At 36.8% G+C, this 22,457-nt stretch overlaps 1 protein-coding gene across 2 annotated transcripts in view; it reads right to left on the reverse strand.

The window, feature by feature from the left end:
• Window positions 1-22,457, reverse strand: part of SLC9D1 (solute carrier family 9 member D1) — a 33,370-nt gene that overhangs the window by 4,114 nt on the left and 6,799 nt on the right. Inside the window, exons 3-11 of one of the 2 annotated variants that reach the window (XM_021545556.3) lie at window positions 21,697-21,876; window positions 19,926-20,117; window positions 19,010-19,138; window positions 16,038-16,130; window positions 14,731-14,917; window positions 13,671-13,788; window positions 12,865-13,060; window positions 6,781-6,931; window positions 391-470 (exon numbers count right to left, since the gene is read on the reverse strand). In XM_021545556.3, coding sequence (XP_021401231.2) covers window positions 391-470; window positions 6,781-6,931; window positions 12,865-13,060; window positions 13,671-13,788; window positions 14,731-14,917; window positions 16,038-16,130; window positions 19,010-19,138; window positions 19,926-20,117; window positions 21,697-21,876 — 1,326 coding nt within the window. The other variant, XM_077781563.1, reaches the window with a different exon arrangement.

The raw sequence follows: 22,457 nt of genomic DNA on the forward strand, positions 1-22,457 counted from the left end.
TGGACATAACATAAAATAATGGACTTCTAAGTGTGCCTTCTGTATTAATGTCAAAAGAGACAAACATACATTGCACAGTAAAAAGTAGCATCTTCTTTACTATAATAAAACCCTTGATAATTGTCACAAATCCCAAGCTTGAGAGAAATAGATGCTTTGCCATGTGCAATTTACTTTTAACATTAAATAATTTTCTTTTTAAATACCTGAAGAATATTACATCAAACTGTATTCTGATCAGTAAGATTCCTTCAAATACATATTTACAGTAATATTCTCCGTTATATCAAATGTTCAGTTCTTGCATAAATTGTCTTTAGGGCATGCAGCACAAAGATTACTTAGATTAATGAAGCTTAAAATATTTTTTAAAAGCATAAAAGAAAATACCTTCATTATGACGACAGACAATGTAAGGAATAGCAAGACTGTGAGTTCATATATTACAAAAGTGGGAAAAACATGAAGTCCTAGAAGGAAAGAAAACAATATTGCACAGTTTGAAGCCAATATCTTACTATGGTAATTTTCTGGGTTAATAATAAATTTAATTGCAAGACTGTATTCCCAAAACAAATCAAACAAAAAGCCTTAACTAATTACCACCCACTTGATCACTAAAGCCCTAAATATCTAGTTGATCACAAAAGCATGTCCTGCAATATCCAGCCCATTTTTCCTTTGGGGAAGTCTAGCACAGGCAATATTCCCAACTGAATTAAATTGCTTATGACTGATGAACAAACATTTTAATTTCTAAAATTTTCTGTCTTCCACACCAGTCAACAATACAAAATCTGAACTGAAACACACATCTAATGAAAATTATAAAAACCCTGCAAGAAAATAATTCCACTGTTATGCACAGCCATTCTAATATTTTGCTGGTCATTAACTTTTTTTTATGGTATGGTAATGGACTATCACATTGGGAGGAACATGATACTCAGTATTTGCACAGACTATAGCTACAACAGAAATCCAAAGTATTTTCATTCTACAACTTTCACTTCCAAAGTCTAGAAGTCACCTGAACTTGAAAAGTCACTTCAGACTGGAATCAGGTAAAGCCATAAACCCTTGAGCACAGTCTAACAATTAAGGAATTACAGAAAAACCCATCACTATGATGTTGATGGCGTTACTTTTGTTGGAGTGGATAGTCTTTGTTTTGTTTTTTTTTTTTGCAATATTTGGTCATTTTAACTTGGTAATTATATAAAGAAAGGTAACAAGAACCACAAAGAACTCAAAACATAAAACTAAATCCTGCAAATATTAAACATAAGAAAAAGAACATTTTGTTGGAGAAATCCTAGAGTCACTGAAGAATGATCTTAGAATTAAGCCCATTTTTATCTCCTGAAGTATGCAGAACTTCTACAGGCAAAAATAACTGCGTTGTCTTCGGAAGCTCATTCCTTCTTCATAATAGCTTCTAAAAAGTGAAATCAAAATAATGGTGGTGTTCTGGAAAAATTCATAATAGCTGGCTTTTCTCCAGCCCAGTTATTTCTGATGAAGGATAAGACTTTAGCTTTCTAAAGCTAAGGCATGTAAATCAATGCTGTAAGTAACTTCTTATTTTGATGCAGGACAAGGCTCCACTAATTTTCCCTCCCTGTAGTGCTGCAGATCCAGATGAGGTGTAGAGAACCAAGAGTTGTCATCTCTTCCAGATTTACAGTAACTTCACAGGGCTTTATCTGGATGCACATTCAATTGCCAATGGAAACCTTCTTCAATTACATCAGAGATCTTTACACAGGTGCCACCCAGTCAGCACGCACACACCCTGTTTCATTTCTTTTTTCTTTATTTCTTTATTTCCTTCCAACTGCTGAAAGGCAAATGCAAAAGACTATCAAAGTAGAGAGACAGCAGAATAGAGACCAAAACCACACCAAAAAAAGAAATTCACATATATGCACAGATGCATGTGGAAGTAGCAAGTAGTTTCACTGCAATATCATATCCACAGTGCTCCTTCACCTTTAGGTCGACCTCAGAAAATACATGAAAAGCAATTAGAGAAATACAGCCCATAGCAATGGCATGTTTGATAAGAGGGACAATTCTGTCAGATCTAGAACTGAAGGCTTCCAAGAGAGGCTATAAATAAAACTGAGTGCTCTCATCACTACTGGTGTGTTCAGTTCTGGAGCACACAGGCAGTCTGAAGTCCATTTGAACAGCTGCCCAGTGTGGAGATTATTGCCATATTCCAAAGAGCTGAAGCACAAACTAGAGCAGATTTCTATACCAATTCTTTGGAGGACAGTGTCTGCAAGGTGGAAACAGGTCTAAACCTGTCACATATGCTATTCTGAGCAGACAAAACAACATGCGAGAAAACAGACTTTTGTTGAAGGAAATAAATCCCATCATTCTTATGGTCAGTACAGACCTTCACCCCATTCCTAGATGAAAACCCAGGATAAGCACAGAAGTGCTATTAAACTTCTATGCAAGCACATGGCACCTTCCTGACAACACAAACACCATCAAAATATTCATTTCATAGGCAGAAGGTGCATGAATATGGCCAACTATTGCAATAGTTTTGATCAAACTTCGACTAAGCTCAGAAGTAATTTTGAAATCATTATCTAACATGGAAGAAACACTTCAAATAACTCAAAAACTTCAGCAGTGTCATCAGCACATGTCACACTGCCCAGCAGTCAACAGCTAGGATAACAGGTACACTTTTACAGTGTTGACCACAAGCTACCAGATGTTGAGCTCTAAGCAGTGTTCGCAAAGAGCTGGAACAGAGGCTTTGGGATGCATCACTGTCAAGCCAAAAAGCACAGTTCACTCACAGAAGCTGGTATGTGTTCTATGGACAATTACAGGCAAGACTTTTCACAATCTTTTTAAAAGTACTTTTTTCTTAACAAGTAAACTCCCTCTTTCCTCAATTACACAGATTCTACCAATCTGATGGATAGCTTCTAAACAGCATGTGAAGATCCAGAGGTCTTGACCACATCCCGGTTAGATCCAACATCAAAAAAGCAATCTTGGAGATCCTTGATGGCAAGCAAGAGTACAAAAATCAGAACTCTGTGAGTCAAACTGGAGTCAGTAGAATTAATTCTGACACATCCTCAAGACAGGACATCACTCAGAAAAATCACGTTAGCTATGCATTGTGTCTACTAAGAAGTCTGTGTCTACTAAGAGTCCTAAGATCATAGCCTGCATATGCAATAAATACTACAAGCCCTGGCTAGATCATTAAGTAGCAGAGGGGAAAGCCAATCTTCTTAATCTTTCTCCAAAGGGCAAAGTCCTTCAAAAGGACTCCAAGGACTCCAAAGAACGCCAGAAGTCCTTTTGACTCTATTGTCAGTTCTGAGAGCATGAAACCTTCAAGTTTCATTGTGCTCCATTCAGAAAAACAAAGCAGTGGAGCTGAATGGATAAGAAGAAGGCGATGCATGCCACCTAACAAATTCCATTTGGGATCTTCAGATTCAATGGAAGTATAAAGAGGCTCATTGGACAATCCTTGTGTGCATGTTTGTTCTGGACAGTGGTGGTGCTGGCAGTGTCAGCATCACCATTTTCTGAAGAAAAAGACTGAGCTGTTAAAGGATTTTCAGCATCTTGCATTCAAGGTCCAACACTGATCACAAGAGTTACCCAGAAGGGAAACATGGAACCTGGCAGGTGGGTACATCTGTAGAGCACATTGAGAACACACAACTTGTCAGTCAGGGGAAGTAATCTGTTACCTCACCAGTGGCAGAGAGGGTCTTGATGCCCAGTTTCAAATTCCATACTCCACATATAGACTAAAAAAGAAATGGAGCTTTTTTAAAACAGTCAAACAGTCCATGCCAAGATCACTTCCATCTTTCCAAAACGTAATCAAAACAAAATCAAATGCTGTATGGGTAAAGATATGTACACTAGGTACAAAAACAGAAATGAGAAGGAAAGTGCCCAAAATGTGGCTCTAAGGGGTTGGTCAAGATGTTCTCTCAAAACTACCAGGAAGGACAGAACTTAACAAAAACTCTCTAACCTCAGTAGGTGGCATAAAGAGTGCCAGGAACCTTGAAGAACACCCAGAGGCCTCAACAAATGTACAGATAGAGAGTAACTCAAAGTGCAGCTGTTAATGCCTAACTGCAAAGGTGCATTATTGCCACAAATGCACCCAAGCGGATATTTGAAAGCAGTACCATTGCACAGGTCAAGCTAACGGCAGATCCACTGCTATGGATGTTACATGAGCAAGTAATATTATTCAGCTCAGCTTTTAGGCACCAGAAGGATTTCTGTAGTAGGAACAGAAAAGCGGGCATTTAAGATGAGCAAAATGGGAATGAACTTTTCCAAATGACATATTTACAGTCACTTTTCAATTAAGATAATTTTTTCCATTTGTGCCTTAGAGGGACCAGAAATGATACTACTGCAGGGGTGTTCCTCAGGAGCTCAAGTGTTTCTGCTCTCTATAAGGTGCTTGCTGCATATAGTAACAAACAAACCTTCTCTTTAAGCAGAGAGGAAGAATCTTTCCCTGTGGCTTTTACATAATTTTACACAGTAAATCTCTATATATTTATATATATACATAATTTGCATGTGTATATATGTAGGTAGAGAGCAAGCATGAAAACTTTAAAAAGAAATCTAGTAAGAAAAAAAGTTAAGGAATACTTTTTGTTTTCTCAGGTTTTCTTTGCAACATCACATTGCTCCTTTTAAAACCTACCTCCTTGTCATAGAATTTACTGTTAAGCACAAAATTTAAAAGTAATTAAAAGTAAAGGGGGGGCGACGGCTAACTTTTATTTGGGAATGAAGGGGACTTTCTTTGAGGATGGCAGGTTTTTTTTTGTCAGTTTTGGAGGGGTTTTTGTTGTTGGTTGGTTTTTTTAAACAAGCAAGAATTATCACAATTTTGTCAGAGGCCTGTAACATAATTCTGATTTTTTAGCCGGTTTTCTTCTGATGTAGGAATAATATTAATTTTCTGTAAAATCACACCAATTTGTTACACAATTTTCTTTTTACTCCTTCTTGCAATTATAATGGCAACATTTGTTAAAAGGATTAAAACAAAAATCTGTACCAGAATTACTAAAATAATTTTCTTAGAGTAAAATATAGGCTGTATGGAGTGCAGCTAAGCATGCCAACTGACATATTGCTATTTTCTTTTACTCCAGTAAAGTCTTATTTATGCAGCCACAAGAGTGTAAGACAGGTTTTTTGTTCAGTCCCTTGCAAAATTAACTTTGGGCTTATAATCACTTGTCATGCTTCATATTCCTGATAACACTATCCATTCCATCACCTTCTTTACTGAAACACATAAACAACCTACATCTGCAAGCATTTAGCAATTACTCATGCAAGCTTGTCAGTTACACAAGCCCAAGTTTCATCAGAGTTTATCACTGTCCTCCCATTATTAAAAAACAAGTTTTTCAAATAAACATATTTATTACTAAGTAATCTGACTCATCACCAGAAGGTATTATCATGGGCTACATTAAAAAAAATGAAAATAAAATTAAGACTGGCAAGCATAGCTATTTCATTTTTGTTTTGACAGCCACCAGTTTTATTTTCTGTTAAGAAACAAAGAGTATCAAACAGGTATATAATAAGGAAAAGCATTAAAAGTATGCTGATGATGGGACTTTACTGTTATATGAATAAATACACGGAGATAAAAAGAACGATTAAAAACTTAAAATAACAGCAGAAGAAAAACCAAGGGTAGTGTTGAAAAAATCCAAGCCCCAAACCCTAGGACTTTCTGAGTAAATATGGGTTGAAGGAGGTTGGGTTGGTGCACCAGGCCACATCCAAACCCCTCTTAGAGACTGCAAAGTCCCCAGCACAGGGACATGCACCTCCTGTACAATCCACAGGGAGAGGCAAGTGCTTTCACAGGGCTGCCTCCTCACCCACGGCAGCCTCGCACCTCAGTGACGTCCCAGCCTCCTTTAGACAAAGCACATTGGGGCATGCACAGACAGCCAGAGAACGCAGCAGTTCTAAAGCAGGTTACTGATTTACTGTAAGTATTCTGAGTTAACTCCTTTTGGATATCAAGCATAATGAGTTACTCCCTCATCTTATACAGCAATGCTGCATTTTAGCTGGCATTCAAGTAATGTCTGAGATACATCTTCTTTCAATTATTTTTTCCCTGCATTGAGAACATGCAGATCACACCCTCCCAACTAAATTTCTAAAGAAACAAGCTATACAAAATTGTGACACTATGACATTCTGCTTCTATAGAAAACTAAGTCACAAAAATCTGAAATCTACTCATCAATTGACTCAAATAGTAGTACAATTTTAGTATAAATTATGTATACAGCTGCTGGAAAGGCAAGAGAACATTAAAAAAAACTCCAACATATCAACAACCAAAACAAGGCCTTTTAAATATCTTAAGATATTTAGTTACATGTTTTAAGTAAGATGATTTCAGAATTAACATTGAAAAACTGACACTAAACCAAGACTTGGAAGTACAACATCGAAATGGCTTCTGAAACTGAATGTTACATTTAAAGTAATAGCAAAGGCAAACCAATGTTGTGATCAATTAACAGTACAGTATTTTAACAAAATAAAATCTCTCACCTCCCCTCACATTGTAGACAATATTTTTTCTCCTCACCCATATTGTAAGCTATGTTTTTATATATTATATATTTTTGTATAGCATAGATTTAACATTATTTAATATTAAATATAAGTATCAAATATTTTAAAGTAAGATTTCTTGGAAGTTACCTATAGATGCAAAGAAAATGATGGCAAGAAAGTCACGTATTGGTTCAATACAGCACATAATCTCCTCAGTTACCATGTGACCCTGAGAAGAGATCAGAGCTCCAGCTAAGAAGCATCCCAGCTCCATTGAAACATCCAACAGCTCTGTGATCTGTTAAGGAATAACAGAGAATCTACTGCTGAGTGACTTTATATACCATTTCAAAGTGAAACTATAAAACTTTACATCATACCAAATGCAGGAAATTACTATGTCTTTATGCAAGTTCAACAACAAACAGAACTCAATGCATGTATATCAATGTTCTGCACTATTGTATTATACTGAAGACTCACAAATCTGGTTTATCCCTTTATGTTATGTCCTTTCCCACAAAACCAAAAAAAATTTCTTAATCTACACTGCAATATTTCATATGACCCTTACAGACAGCATCTGAACTCACAAGTCAGAGAGAGACTATGGCAGCTTTGGAATCAGGATTACATAATACACTGAGGCTGTGAAATAAAGCATAAGAACAAGTTATTTTCCAGCTGTCAAACAAGAGGGAAAAATGAAAATCTAAGCTTATATTTGGGAGAATAGTCTCAATCTAGCAGAAGTCCCTGGCGTAAATAATATTTTATTATTGTAAATTTGATTCCAAAGTGTTTTACTGAACAAGGATTCATTTAAGTGTGTAAAGTAAACTGCTGAAATGAAGCACAATGACTACTTGAAAGAATCAGACTGCTTCATTCTTTTTTAATATTTTAATGCTGTACTAGAAGAAGAGATGAAACATGTAAAGAGACTAAACAAAACACAAAGCAACTGCTTAAGGCAAGGTTTGGAACGCTAAAAAAAAGCCAACTGCACTTCTAATGTATGGTATGGTATAAAGTATGTTTTAAAATAATTACTTCAAAGTCATGCAGCTGCAGATGGTCATCTTGCTGAGAAAGGACAACGTTATTAATATTAATAGAACATTTAAAACCAACTACTTAGTTTTATTCTAATTTAGATTAAGCAAGAATACACTATAGCACATTTATGGACACCATTCATTATATCTTGAATGATGTTTTACTGTAAGATATTAAACAAAAACTCAGGCAACAAGAACTTAATGGAGGAGTGCAAAAGAAAATAAATGTCTCCACACTATGCATAAGATGGCACCTAAAAATAACACCCAAGACTTTTGTGTATTGAAACAATAATGTCTGAATACTCATCACGTAACTGTATTTGTGATAACGCTCTGTAATTTATTGCAAGCTATTTAAGGTAATAAATTGGTTCTGTCAACTAATATAATTAGTTGCTGATCATGAAAGCAAAAAAGGTAAAGTAATTCTCATTTTAAAACAAAAGGAATTTCAGTGCTTTTTAGAACAATTTAAAATTGTAAGAGAAAAGAAGGCAATATATAAATGAAGAACTTTAAAATCACCAAGAGATGAATAAAATTAAGGAAACAGTTATAAATAGAAAACACTTAAGTTCTTTTCAATCATACATTAGTTGTTTTAAAAGTCATAGCCTCTTGTGGATGATTACGGTCCAATATAGTCTATTCAAATGAAGTTGGAATTATTTTTACTACTCAGCTATAATCTTCCCATACTTTAGTGCTATCAACTGCAACAGAGCTCTACATCAAAACTTTTATAACTAATATTTTAAAAATTCCCTCGGACGGGATTAGGTTACCATAAAGGGAGACATGCAGCATACCTTGTACCAGAATTGAATGATAGTGCACTGTTGTGAGTATCACTCTTCAAGCAAGGAGCAATTTGAGTGTGAAAGAAACATGTTTGTTCAGAAGGCATCAGACATAACTGGAGCAAACTGCAAGTCTAACTGGGAATTTATTCCCATAGCATAAAAACTGAATTACATTTCTTCAGTTTATGGCAAGCCAAGTATAAGCTCAAGGGCCTAGTAAAAAACCAGGCAAGATTTACTGTTTCTTGTCTAGTCTCTAACTTCAGCTCTACAAAAGCCATAGGTCACTCTACATACAGAAGAGTGTAAAGTGTATCAGAGAGCAAGAAAAGAACCAAGCAATTATATCATCTGCTTAAGACTCTCTCCCCTCCTCCAATTTGTTCTTCAGATTTACAGAATCAACTAGGTTAGAAAAGGAAGGCATTCACAGCAGAGTTTTTTACATAAGCAAAACCTGGAGAGTCTTGAGCATTTAGTATTCCCTCTCTGCTTGCATCACTTCTAATGTTCAGCATTTACCAACAGAGCTTTAGCCACTACTAATCCCCAGGCTTTGCACTGTCCTCTTCTCAACTCTTACGTTACAGAAAGCCTTTTCAGTCAAAATTACATGAAAAACTTTGTCAATTCACATGCTTTTCTCAGCATAACTTAGTTTTCAGTTGTATTCAAGGGCCTCATTTTACTCCAATTCAGAAAGGATTGCTTTGCTTTCACTAGAATATCGGATTTTTATGTTGAAATGTTCCACCACATCAATAAATAAAGAAATAAACATTACTGCTATAACATGTTCTGGGCAAATCTCAACCATCTGTTCAGCAGTTGTTTTGCTTATATTCTCTAATGATGTCTATCTTATTTCTACTCTTTAATTATCACAGAAGCTTAATGAACATCGTAAGCCACTGAAATGAAATAAATTTTTTGTGGAAATAAAAGTATTAGAATTTTAGGCTTTAGTAACTTAAATGTAACTCAAGAGTAAAGAGGTGAATTTTAAACTTGCATTTCAAGAAAGTGAAGCTGTAATGGAAATTGAAACAATTTTAAGTGAACCTTGTAAAAGCTCCATCTCAACTGTATTTTATGAAATAATTAACTAAAATATTTGAGATTACAGTTCCTCCTTAAACTTCTTTTAATTGAAAAAAGAAAAGAGTTCATAAGCAGTTTATAAGCCATTGAGAAGTACTTCAGGCAAGCAAAGAATGATATTCCAATACTAGTAACAATATCCATAAGACACTGCACAAAAACCTTGTACATTTTCATATGTAAAGTACTGCAATAACATCACTGTATTTTCTTTTCAGTGTATAAAGCAAACTGGCAATTTGCCTCCACTTGCTGCCAGCATCCCAGGTCAACTATCAGGCAGTGAAACTAGAAGCTACTTTTATCCCATGTGTCTGCACAGTCCTATAAACATGTAAATGTAACTGCTGTCCTTCTTGTCAGGTCAGATTTTATATTTTTCTATATTCCTTATAACATTCCACAATTTCAGTTTCAAAAAACAGTAAAATTGACTACTGTTGTCCTGCAGGTTTCCAATACAGCAGCACTTCATTATCAGTGTTTTAAACAATTTTCCTTGTAATGTTTCTGTACATATAGAATATGAAAAAGCAACACCACCAATGAATCCTTAGGCTGGCATATTCTTCAGTTCATCCTGGAAAAAATCTTCACTTACAGTTGCCAGTTTGGCCATTGATCCTGAATGGTCATGTTTAAAACCACAAGTTTGATTTATTGCTTATGTTGCAATTCAGGAGAACAGTTCATCAATTAAAACAAACAAACAAACAAACTGCTATCTGCATAACTCAAAGCTTGAAGAGGAGTTGCTGGAAGTACAATAATGATCTACTGAACCTTTATTACTGAAGATAAGGTACATGATTCAAAGATGCACAACTGTGTCTCAATGTCATCTACACTATTAAGGATTGGCACTTGACACAATCCCCACTTCCCAACCCTAATCTGCCTAACTAGCTGGATAAAAGGATAAAAGATACGGGAAGTTCAATTATTTCTGAGAATACTGGGAACAGAAAGGGTATCTTAAGCTCCAAGTCTTACTAAAATATCTGCAGGTGTAACAAGCTGCAGTGTTACCTAAGTGACTTGAGTTCAGAAATACTCAAAAGTCACAACCATACTAAAAACTCCTCAATTGACATGATAATCCTTCTATGAAAATTGCTTACTCACACTGCACTATAGGAACCTCTTACTGTCTCACCTTCCCTACTTTCTCCCATACAGAAATTGCCCTTACCAGCAGGGAAACGGCAATTCTTGTTTAATTAATCATCTGAGATTTTTCAAACACAGGAACCAAGCAAAATAAATAATGAGTATTACATGTGCTGGTGTTACACATGAATCCAAATACTGAATAAGCTTAGCTGGACCCCAGAAACCCAGCCAACACTGAAGCATGTAATAAGCAACTATACCATGAGGCAGAAACACCCTATCATTCCTAGTCTCTTTTTTATGTATTGGATATAATGTGCCCTGCAAAGTAACTCACAATGCTAGACAGTGAATTAAATTCTTTTATTTAAAAATGTATCTCAAATTTTCTAAATGGAGTCACAGAGTTGTCTTTGGTTAAGGATGCTGAAATAGGCACTCTCTTATTGCCCATCTACAGATTCAAAAGCTTTTTTAGAATTACACCAGTATAGAAAATTCTGTGTTTGCAGATTCATTATATAAGCTCCTTCAATATTTAGGCTTGGTTTAAATAGGAGGAGAAAGATCATTGCAGAATCTGTGACAGTTTAATTGTTTTCCTACCTGGCACCCAAAAACCTTAATTTAACCTTTCCAAAGATATGCAACATTTTTTTTCATCTTAGATTACAATCACTCATCCTATGTTTGTACTCGTGACAAAGTACAGCATCTATACCATCTATAAGATTGGTTTTTCAGAAGATTTGTTTGTTCACCTATGCAATTCAATAAGCAAACACTTTTTCACTTTTTACATTTTTTTAAGTTTGTGTGTTCAAAATGTAACTTGTACCATTACTACAATGAATTTATAAATGTCAGTGAATATCAAGCATCTCAACTGGTTCACTGAAGTTACCTGCAGTATCCTTTGTAGCATTCTCTTTGATAAATTATTCATCAACTTTAAAAGGAAAGAATTTTGAAAATGCTGAAGAAGCCTTCTGGGTTTGCAGTATAAATCCAACAAACTCAAACATATTCCCTTCACCATGTTTGTGTATACACATGTATTGTGCAAAGTCATGTAGACAAACTCTGTGTATATTTTAAATGCAATTTGGGAATAAGAAGCCAAATTCTATGTAGGCCATGGTTTTAATTAAAGCAAAACTGCTTCTAGACACCATAATATTTTACACAACTTCAATGGTTTCTTTGCTGTTTTTTATTAAAAAAAAGTGCTACAACTGTAATGTTTGCTTGTTAGAAAGTAAAAAGGTGAGACTAGTTTTGTTTCTTCTCTTATTAGAGGACACATTTGAAATATGAATAGCTGTTTAGAGCAATGGAATTTTTAACTCATACAGAAGTCACTAACTAAAGCAACAGTCTCACTAACTTCTTTTAAACCTTCTTCTTGAAGAAGGTCAGCTTTTCCTGTTGGACTGTAGTAACTAAGCAAACACCCCTAGAAAACAGGCACAGAAACTTTTTGGCTTAATTATTCTCGGGGAATGTAACAATCTGCACATTCAGGATAATGGAGTGTCAAACCCACAGCATTATCAAGCAACTGTCACATTCTGCTCTCCAGCAGTACAGTTTTTCAGAAGGCTGAAACATGAGATCGAAACAAAAAGGGAGAATTCAGGGGAAAATTAACTACACCCAATAGCATTAATCAAAATCTATATACCTTAAGGCATTTCTCTACTTTCTTAACTTCATACCAAAGTGTGTCTCTCACACAAAAAAAAAAATTATTTTATAGTAACAACCATGTTGAGAATTTGCTATTGAGAAGAAACTTGTGAGCAAATGTCACAAATGACATTATCAGTATCTCAAAACCCATACTGAATGATTATCAAATGCATGAAGTAGCCTACAATTAAAACTCAGATCATGATTCCTAAACTGGCTGTATTAAAAGCTAACAGCAGAATTTCAGCTGATTCACATTCAAATTGTATCTCTTCTTACTCATCTGTGCTATAATAAAGGAATCATCTGCACATTTGGGGATTGTTTTAAAACAATTTCAAACCAAATAATTACGGAGGCACATGTATATGCAATAACACTAAGTGTGATGGCTTTTGTGATACTGATGAAGTAAACTGCCACATGTATAAAAATGTTGTATCAATTCAAAAGCTTACCGTTAACATAAGGAAGGTGAATGCAGTTATTCCCAGAATGAGGATTTCTTTATTCCCTTTGCTTTCTGTGTGCAACTTGCGGTAATAAGGTCCTATGAGATAAGTCTTTATAACAAGACACAGAAGAAAAACAGCAGCCAGAGAAAACAGAATTTGGCCAATCAGTATCAGTATTCTCAGAATTTCCTTGAAAATGCTGTAAGACAAAAACAAACAAGAAGTTTCTTTCAAGGCTCTCATACTTCCCAACCAGTTCCCCATAAATGAAAATACCTAATTCCATAAATGCTCAAAACAGGAAGGTATTTAGATATATTAGTAAACAAGACTAAGACTAAAAGACTAAACTGCAGAGTGCCCAGAAACCTCTTTCCATGGAAGTAAATTCAACATGGAATTTACTTCCATGTTGACTCAGAAAGAGTTTCTTTTACTGATCTCCAAGGTAAGCCAGTAGGCACAACACTACTATTGCTTAGTCTTTGACAAAAACGTGCCCTGTAGGAATAAATTAAGTGAAGAAATTAACTCGATTTTTTACAGTAATAAACTTTTTATTCAAAATTTTAATGACCACACAGGATTAAAGCAGTTAAAGCAAAGAGACTATTTTCATATAACTACTTTTGTACGACTACTACAGGTTTCTACTTCACAAGTACGAACAGTAAAGGAAATCTCCCAGAACAGAGTGCCTATTTTCCATGGAATTGACATTAACTGCAATGCTTTCACATTCATATTGGCAATCTACATACTAATTGCAAAGGGTAGAGGGAAGATCCATACAGTGATTTTTTTCTTACCTGGAATACGTGCTCACTCCTGCTTGAATAAGCGTAGGCATGACAGCTATAAATAAACCAAGCTGCACATCCTGCATCACCAACATGCCAAGCAGCACGCTGCTGTAGTCAATATCTCCTGTACACCAGCAAAGTGGTCATGGAAACAGTCATCAGAAACCATGAACGCTTGCAAACGCTCAGAAATCTAGAAAAGGCTTAATCAAATTGAAGCCCAATATAGCTCTTAATGGGCTGAAGGTTATTCAAAGCAGTTTACAGACAATTTTTTTCCCCATTAGTAGGTAAATTAATCTATGAAGACTTACTAAAATATAAACAAAACATTAATATGAAATTTCTGTTGCAAATAAAAACATAGACTTTGCTCAGCAGTTAAGCATTAATAACTCATTGAGTGAAATTCCTCTACTGAGAGTATACAGGCTTTATTCTGAAGAGACACACTTGAGCAAGCATGAGTAAAATATACACCTTGAATTTTTGCATTAGAATGAATATTCTAGAGCGTGAAGAGTACTTTAACATACTTTGTATGAGGGAGATTTAAGTGGAAGAAAGCACAATGTCAAAACTTTCAAAAGGAAACATTTACAAGTATTTGAGAAGCTAGAAATATGGCCCTTGAAGGTCCCTATTTGAAGAGCTGTTAGCTGTTAGACCATCTGAACTGGTTTCTGTTTCCTGAAGAAGGATGTGAATTTTTTAAATTAAACTTTCTGCCCTGATAACAGGTAGCAGTAGGCTAACTTGGTAATCTCTGAAAAAATTCAATGATTCCAGACACTCAGTAAAGTCAGTTCTCAATGAAGAGTACTACAACGGTGGTACTACGCTGTCTTTGCCCAAAGAGGACTGGCTACTTACAAATCAAGTACACTTCCTAGCAAGAATACACACCACACTGGCCAGTGTTAAATAAGGATGATTGTTTGCAAACCAGGCTTAAGAGTGGGTTTTGTTTTCTTTTTTTATCTGGCTTCTCTTGTAATATTACAACATCAACTTCTTTCGAATTTTATTAGATACTACAGTAGTCCATATTTAAAGTCATATTTACCTTCTTTATCTCCTCGAACACTACCTGCAAGAAATCTGGACACCAGTGGTGTGCTTGACAAAGACAAACAAGTGGAAATGAAGACGCTCTGTGTTGGTCTAATTTGGAGCAAGTGCCCCCATAGTAAACCAAAGGCAATCATCAGAACTGTCATGTAGCATGGTCCTTGCAAAGATATTTTCCATACCTTAAGAAGAAAACAAGTTCTTATGGCACCTTTCTCACTGCTAAGTTACAATGCTTTTCATTGCAAACAAGCAGTTAGAGATGTGTAATTTGGGGCTGTAGTACTGGGGCACAGAATCATAGACTGTCACACTAACTTGCAACACTGAGTAGATATTCTACCCCAAAAGACTCCCTACCAGAAACCAGGTGAAATTCCCAAAGCTCACAGCCAAATTGTCCAGTATGGGTTGAAATACATTAAAATTATCAAATGAAAGAGCAGTTATTGGATGTCATTCTAAGATGAAGAAAAAATGTGTATGGCAAAATCAGTCACCAATACCAGTAACCTGCCCCAAACCAGTGCAGAAGCAAATCTGAACCAGCAATTTACCTACTACAGTTTAGGAACCCTTGAATTATTGATTTTTATCTTGGACTTTAGATGGACTAGAAGCAGCAGATTAAGCTAAATGGTCATTAATTGTGACATATTTCAATTAAAGCTTTTCTAGTATCATAAACTCACAATGATCTGTTTAGGAACAGATCACATAGTGCAATTCTTTAATACAGTCTTCACATATCTGTAGCCATACTTTCCACTATTAAAATTATAGTTGGCTTACAACTTTTTCTTTTTAAATTAAGACCAAAAGAAACTTGTAGTTTTTACTGAATTCTAATGGCCATGTAATTTAATACTCCAGATTGTGTTAACATACTTGCTTAATCAGTTTATTAGCCAGTTGAATATGAATTATCAATTCAGTATGCAGTACTTAAACTTTTGGATTTTTTTATAACAGGAATGGCAAACATCACTGACACTCCATAACAGCAGCTGCACATTAGTGCATGTTAAAGCAGAGATGGACTGTCAAACTGTGAGAGATTTTTCTAGTAATCAAACTGTTTCACTAAAATAGGGAGTAAACACAGGTTTCTTTGAGGCACTGAATAAATAATGCATTCTATTCTTTCCAAAGTGAAGAAGCAAATGTCATATGTGTCTTTTCAAAAATGTACAAAGCTACACCAGTGTAGGGAGTGTGTAAAAAACTAAAATATAACTGAAATCTGCAGTTTCAGTAATTAGCAATTAAATCCCTTAATGCAGGGGTATTATAAAAAATTACCTTTCTTAATCTTTCAGGAGAAAATTCCAGACCAACTAGAAAGAGAGTGAAGAATACACCAAACTCTCCTAACGTCTCCACCTGTACAATAGACTTAGGAAAAAAATTTAAAAAATCAGTGCTCATCAGTCAATTTATAATATAAAATTAAAAGTACACTACAAAACAAATTTATTCTCATTACATTTAAACAGGTAGTTCACTTGCTGTTCATATGGCATCTGAAGTTCCCAGAGCAATTATTTTTCCCATCACCTGGCTAATACTAGGCAGTAATTTGGTGGGAAAGTGCTGGTCACCCGAAGTGCACATGTTCATTGCTCTTGGTAAGTGTTGAGGAATACATCTGACCCAGGGAGCTTGGCTGGCAAGCTGCACACTGAGATGGAGACTGAACTCTCAGTAGAAGCCTGCAACAAGTGCCAGTGAACTACCAACCTTTGGGATAATCAAGGGCACAAAGGTGAAGAAGGCAGAGAGCCTTGTGAATGGTTAGAGTGGAAAGTTTCCTTAACAGTAAGCTTACTTGCTGGTTGAAAAAAAATAGGCTATGTTTTATGCATGCACTATTAAATCTCCAAGGCTTGCATTCCAAAAGCTACTTCTTGCTAGTTACTTTATTGGTCTATTGGTATAATCTTTCTGCTAGACTGTGTCTGCTGCTCTGTTCTCCATCCTACAGGCTCCACACATCCATCTCTCAGACAAGCCTAGTTACCAGCCTTTGTGCTACAGAGAGAAGGATCCAACAGCAAGAAAAGTGGTTGTCTTCCTCATCACAACAGAAAAGTAGGCATACTTCTGGCTGGCAACTGGTGTACCCTCAGGGCTCTCAGGCCAGTTCTGTTCCATAGATACATACATGATCAATGTCAGAATGAAGGAGATGAACACACCACTCACAAGTCTGCTGCTCATAACAGACTGGGAGATGCTGTTCACTCATTTGAGGGACAAGATGCCTTGCAGAGGGATGTAGATACACTGGAGCATTAGGCAATGATTAATGGAAGGAAATTATTTAACAATGCAAAATGCTGGATTCTGATCCCCCTGGGATGGGGTAATGCCAAGCACAAGTATGGATTAGGAGAGGAGTGGCTGAAGAGCAGCCCTGCAGAGGGGGATCTGGGGGTGCTGGTGGACAGCAGGCTCAGTGTGGGACACCAGAGGGCAAACCCCATCCTGGGTGCATCAAACAGAGCATCACCAGTCACTCAAAATTATCCTGCTGTGTTCCGTGTTGGTGTGGCCTCTCCTGGCGCAGTGTGCAGTTCTGGGACCCACCATGGAAGGAGGATGTGAAGGCCCTTGAATGCATCCAGAGGAGGACAAAGCTGGTGGAAGGCTGGAAGGAACATCCTGTGAGGAACAGCTAAGGACTCTGGGTTTGCCCAGCTTGGAGAAAAGCAGGATGAGGGGCAACCTCATCATTCTCTACAGTTTCCTGTGGAAGGGAAGTGGACAGGGAGGTGCTGAGTGCCTCTTCTCACTGGTATGCACTGACAGGATGAGTGGAAATGGTTCAAAGATGCCCCAGGAGAGGTTCAGACAGGACATTAGGAAGCATTTCTTTACTGAGTGGGTGGTTAAACCCTGGAGCACACTTCCTAAAGAGTTGATTGATGCCCTACACTTGTCAGTGTTTAAGAGGCATTTGGACAACACCCTTAATAATATGATTTAACTTTTGTTGAGCCCTGAAGTGTCCAGGCAGTTGACTGGAATATTCTATTTTATTCCAAAATCCTAGTATTTCTTTTCTATGTATTTATATGGAAACCATCTTTTCTGCCAGATTAGAATCTACCTGCCTCCTCAGCTCCTCAGTCGTTCAACTTCTTTAGGAAATGGAAAAGAGACCCAGTCAACAAGAGTATTATCCAGGTGAATAATGTTTAATCACACCTCCACAAGAAAAAGACAAGTCACTTAAACTGTCCTTGAGAAATTTCTTTCATACCTGTTCTGACCACATAATCTTCATCAATGTAAGAGTCCTGAATATTAGTTGTTGGGTATCTTTCTCATGCCAAGCTTACAAACTTGTTTCTCAGTCTAAGTAATCAAACTTTCCAGACATTCTCAACCCAGAAATCGTGTACAACAAAGAGGTTGAGTTTATTTAATCTCTTTCAATACAAGACCAACAAAATCCTACAATTTCTACTAATCCCTGCTTTTGAGCTCAACAATCATTTTCAACAGAAGCCCACGTAGGAGCAGATGTCACAAAGACAGTAAGTTCCAAGTGGTTTCAGCGATATCAATGCAATAGACACATGCAGCTTAAGCAGACATTACTGTGCAGCCCTAGCATGTGTTCTGTTTTGCCTGCTGGCTAAACAATCTGTTAATGCACACCAGAGCACTTAATCAAAACATGTCCAGCCAACCACAGCTCGTGGTTTCACAGGAGCCACTAATCAGGGTACACGTGATGGAACTAAAAAGGTTCAAAAGGCTTCAGGAATGTGGGCAGGGTACTGGGAGAGGAATAGGGGGACCAGGGTGGATGAAAGCACTACAGAGATGCTAAATAACTCTCTAGAAAGTCAAGCTATGTTCTCTGGGGAACTGTTTGTTTTAAATGCTTCCTCCACTGTCAACACTGACTTTTTGCAAGTTTCTGTATATTTTATGCCATTTAAATAATGTGGCTCCCAACTGTGATGATTTATGATTAAAATCAAGAAGAAAGAAAAAAAAAAAAAACACTTGGCATAAAACTTCCTCAACACATAACCTTCAGTTTTCACTTTCAACAATTGTCATAATTATATAAGAGAAAAAAAATTGAAAACTAAATTATTCAAAGACATAAAATTTCAAGCCCTCCTCTTGCAAAGGTTCAGGTTTGGGGGATATCTTTTTTATAAATACATCTGAGGCTGGCAATACCATATTCTTTTAAAACTACTTTTAAAGACTTCAACGAATTAAATCAGTCAAGAAGTAACTTACACACTTACCTTGATACTATTTAGTCCTGAGGGTCCTAAGAGTACTCCACAGATGATATATCCAAACATGGTTGGCAATCCTATTGTTGTGCACAGCCACCCACACGGCAAAGACAACATTCCTATTGTCACAATATCCTAAATACATAAGATTTACAAAGGCATTCATATAAAGGATGCATAAATTTGGGATGAAATTGAAGACTATTATCTTTCAAAAGATAAACAGCACTGTAAAATTAAATGTAGACTACTTCCCATGAAAAGCAAACAAAATTTCTATAAATTAACCTCAGTGCTGTTGTAGGTGTAAGCACAGCAGTTTTTCAGATGAAGCAGATAAGGTACTGACCTTAAGGAAGTCGGGAACTTTAAATCAATTTATAAATATTTTAACTATATTATAGAAAGTAGGCAATTTCCTGGGTGGGATAACACCCTGCATTAAAACAAGATGGTGAAACAGAACTAAATTAAAACAAAAATCCCAATCCAGTTATTCCATATGAAGCACAAATACTATCAAAACTCTACAATGTCTATGTATTTTCCAGTATCCCTTTTTTCTGCACAAGGCACAGCCAGGTAAATCCCTCTACTGACAACATGCAAGTGGCTTATTAAGCACAGCAGTAGCTTTAACACTTTGTAGTCTGACAGAAGGGACAGTGCCCAAAGCTGCAAAAAGAGAAGCCAAATAAAAACAGAGAGTATTCATGGGGTATCATGATCAGTCTTGTGAAGACAAACCTAAGAGTAGAGAACACATGGCTAAATCATCATAGATGGAAGAGTCATGAATACTGGGACAACTTCAGAGAGACAAATGCTGAAACTATACTCACTCCAACCAAGTAGTACTGATATGCGAACTTATGGCACTAAATCCAAAAGTGAATGACAAGAATGTCTCTAAAATTATTACCTTTATGAAATGATGATCGGCGCGAGGAATGGTTGAATCTCTGGGTTTAGTAAGAATATACTGATTGTTCTGAGAATCAATAAGCATACTAAGACCTAAGTCATCTTCTACTTCTCTTTTTGAAGCATTTCTTTTGGAGTTGGCTTCATCTTCTTCCACCCTTAATACAGCTTCAAAGTTTACACCTCTTACCTTTAAGAAAAAGAAAACAATCAGACAAATAAAAAAAAGGGGAGTCAATTACACATATCATAATAATGGAAGAACTATTAGCTGTGCTTGAAGTTTCTACAGAACTTGCTGATGCCAACTAAAAATACTGCAGGTTTCTTCTCTAAAAATCTTTCAATCTCTTTATAAAAACTTGATGTCTTCAAAAGTAACATTTTCTTACCTTGAACAAAACCAATTGAAGATTACAAAGCGATGTTCCATTCATAAAAATCTGAACTAAAGATTGCATTCCAAGCTAAGAAAAGGTCACTATCCTGTAAATTTGAAGGAGAGATTATAAGAACTATTTCTACCTATTTTTTCTCAGAACAGCAATTCTTGAACACAGGCTGTAGTGCAGATTTTTTATATTATTTTACCTGGTACACTTCACTATTTGGCTATATTTTAATAGAAGCTTGTGTATCTTTTAATTTATCAGAATGCTGACTACTGTATTAAAGCTTCTCTATTCTAAAATTCCATTGTTTTAGTTTAAAAACAGGTTCCTTGCAGTGATGGAGAAGCACTAAGTCCTCCAGGCTGCATTCATGATTCCATCTCTCTCAGGGATGGAGCCACAAGCACAGAGCCGGGAGGCGCCGGGAGCAGTGGCGCGCTGCCCGCCCCGGCTGCGGCCGCGGCGGGGCCGCTCTGCCCCCGCGGGACAGGAGGGGGCGCTCCCGCCGGCCCGGCACCGCCCGCGCGGCTCCCGCGGCCACGGCCGCTCGCATCGGGCTGCGCACCAAAGCAAAATCCGCTCCACTTCTCTCGGCTCGAGCTCAACTACAGAGAAACCCAAACAAAACAACACACGGTTCACGGCTCTCTGCTACAGAGAAACTGGTTTGGCTTCCTCAGCAGAACTCAAGAGCTATGCTCACCTCGGGAGTCAACCTGGAATTCAACAAAAACCTCCCAAGAGCAGAAGCCAAATAAACTGTAACCTGTGTTTGTGCAAACAGGGCAAATTTAGTCTGTTTGAGGATGGAAAAATGGGACACTAGAATAAAGTGATGTATTACTGGCTCCTGTCTCATCATGCAACATAAAAACAAGGATCAGTGCAGGTAGGCCAAGGTACAAACACAGAGGAAGTCAGACATGGAAGAAAGTAACATCACACAACACATTTCAGGTCTTTCCTTAGAACAATATATCTTTTCCCAGACTGTGACAACCAACTGCAAGTATTCTTGCTCGCCCATAACCTTCTGAAGAAAATTAAGAAGTGGAGACAGTGCTGAACATGGTAACTCCATATCCCACCAAGTCCAACCATCACAGTCCCCACCACCACAGAGATGCCACATCTATCACAGGCTGTATCACTCAGATGTCCTACACTTGGCCCTGTCAAAGTGGCAGCTGCAGGGAGAACTTTCAAATCAAAACCACAGAAATCACTAGCAAAAAGGAACAATTACTCCTGTTTGCTCACTCTTTAACAATCACTAAAATCCTAACAACCATATAACACAAGATAAACACACAGGGCAAACATCCACTATAAATAAATACACTCCACTGAAAAGACTGAGTGTAAAGCATCACTTACAGATTTGTTGTCATCAAAGGCATGCTCTTCTATTTCCTCTTCCAGTCTATCAGCTGCCTTCCTGACATCTTCCAGAATTTCATCAAGCATAGACAGGCTTTTGTTTTGGTGCTGCATGTTTTTAAGGGCTTCAACCTGGTGTTTCTCTGCTGCTAAGAGTTCAACATATTCCATTTCTTCCTGTTGAATTTTACAACACACAGATAAAGTGCTGGCAGGCCTTTGAGCAGAAAAAACATTTGACATAAATGTGTGCTTCTTCTGGCACAAAACATTTTATCAGTGGAATTGCAAAAGCAATATAGACATTGTGAAGATATTTAAAGATTACTTTTTCTTGTGCCAATTTTCATTGGGTAATTGGGCAAGAAAACAAAACAACCAAACAAAACATCCACCAATTGCCATTTCTATTACATTAAACAGCAGACCTGCTCCAAGGTTATGATCCAGAAAATACAAGAAAGGATTTACTTTGAAAAACTCTAGGAAACATTTCAGAGCCAAATAAAGTTTAGAACTTTGTGCTTTTGAAGGGAAGCATAATACTTTGAAAGCATAGCTATACTATCTACAACAAACAAACAACTTGGATGTAAAGCACAATGAATCTTAACTTTATAGGCCCTTTTATAAACACAGGAAGAGGTCTGTTTATGGTTTTCAAAAATTACAGTAACTGTGGAAACAGAAAGAAAAAAAGAGCTGGGGTAGAGATGAGCAGCCAATCACTCTAGCCAAGCTTCCTGTTCATGTTTCCC

The sequence above is a fragment of the Lonchura striata genome, chromosome 2 (assembly GCF_046129695.1).
Source record: "Lonchura striata isolate bLonStr1 chromosome 2, bLonStr1.mat, whole genome shotgun sequence".
NCBI classification, from domain to species: domain Eukaryota; kingdom Metazoa; phylum Chordata; class Aves; order Passeriformes; family Estrildidae; genus Lonchura; species Lonchura striata.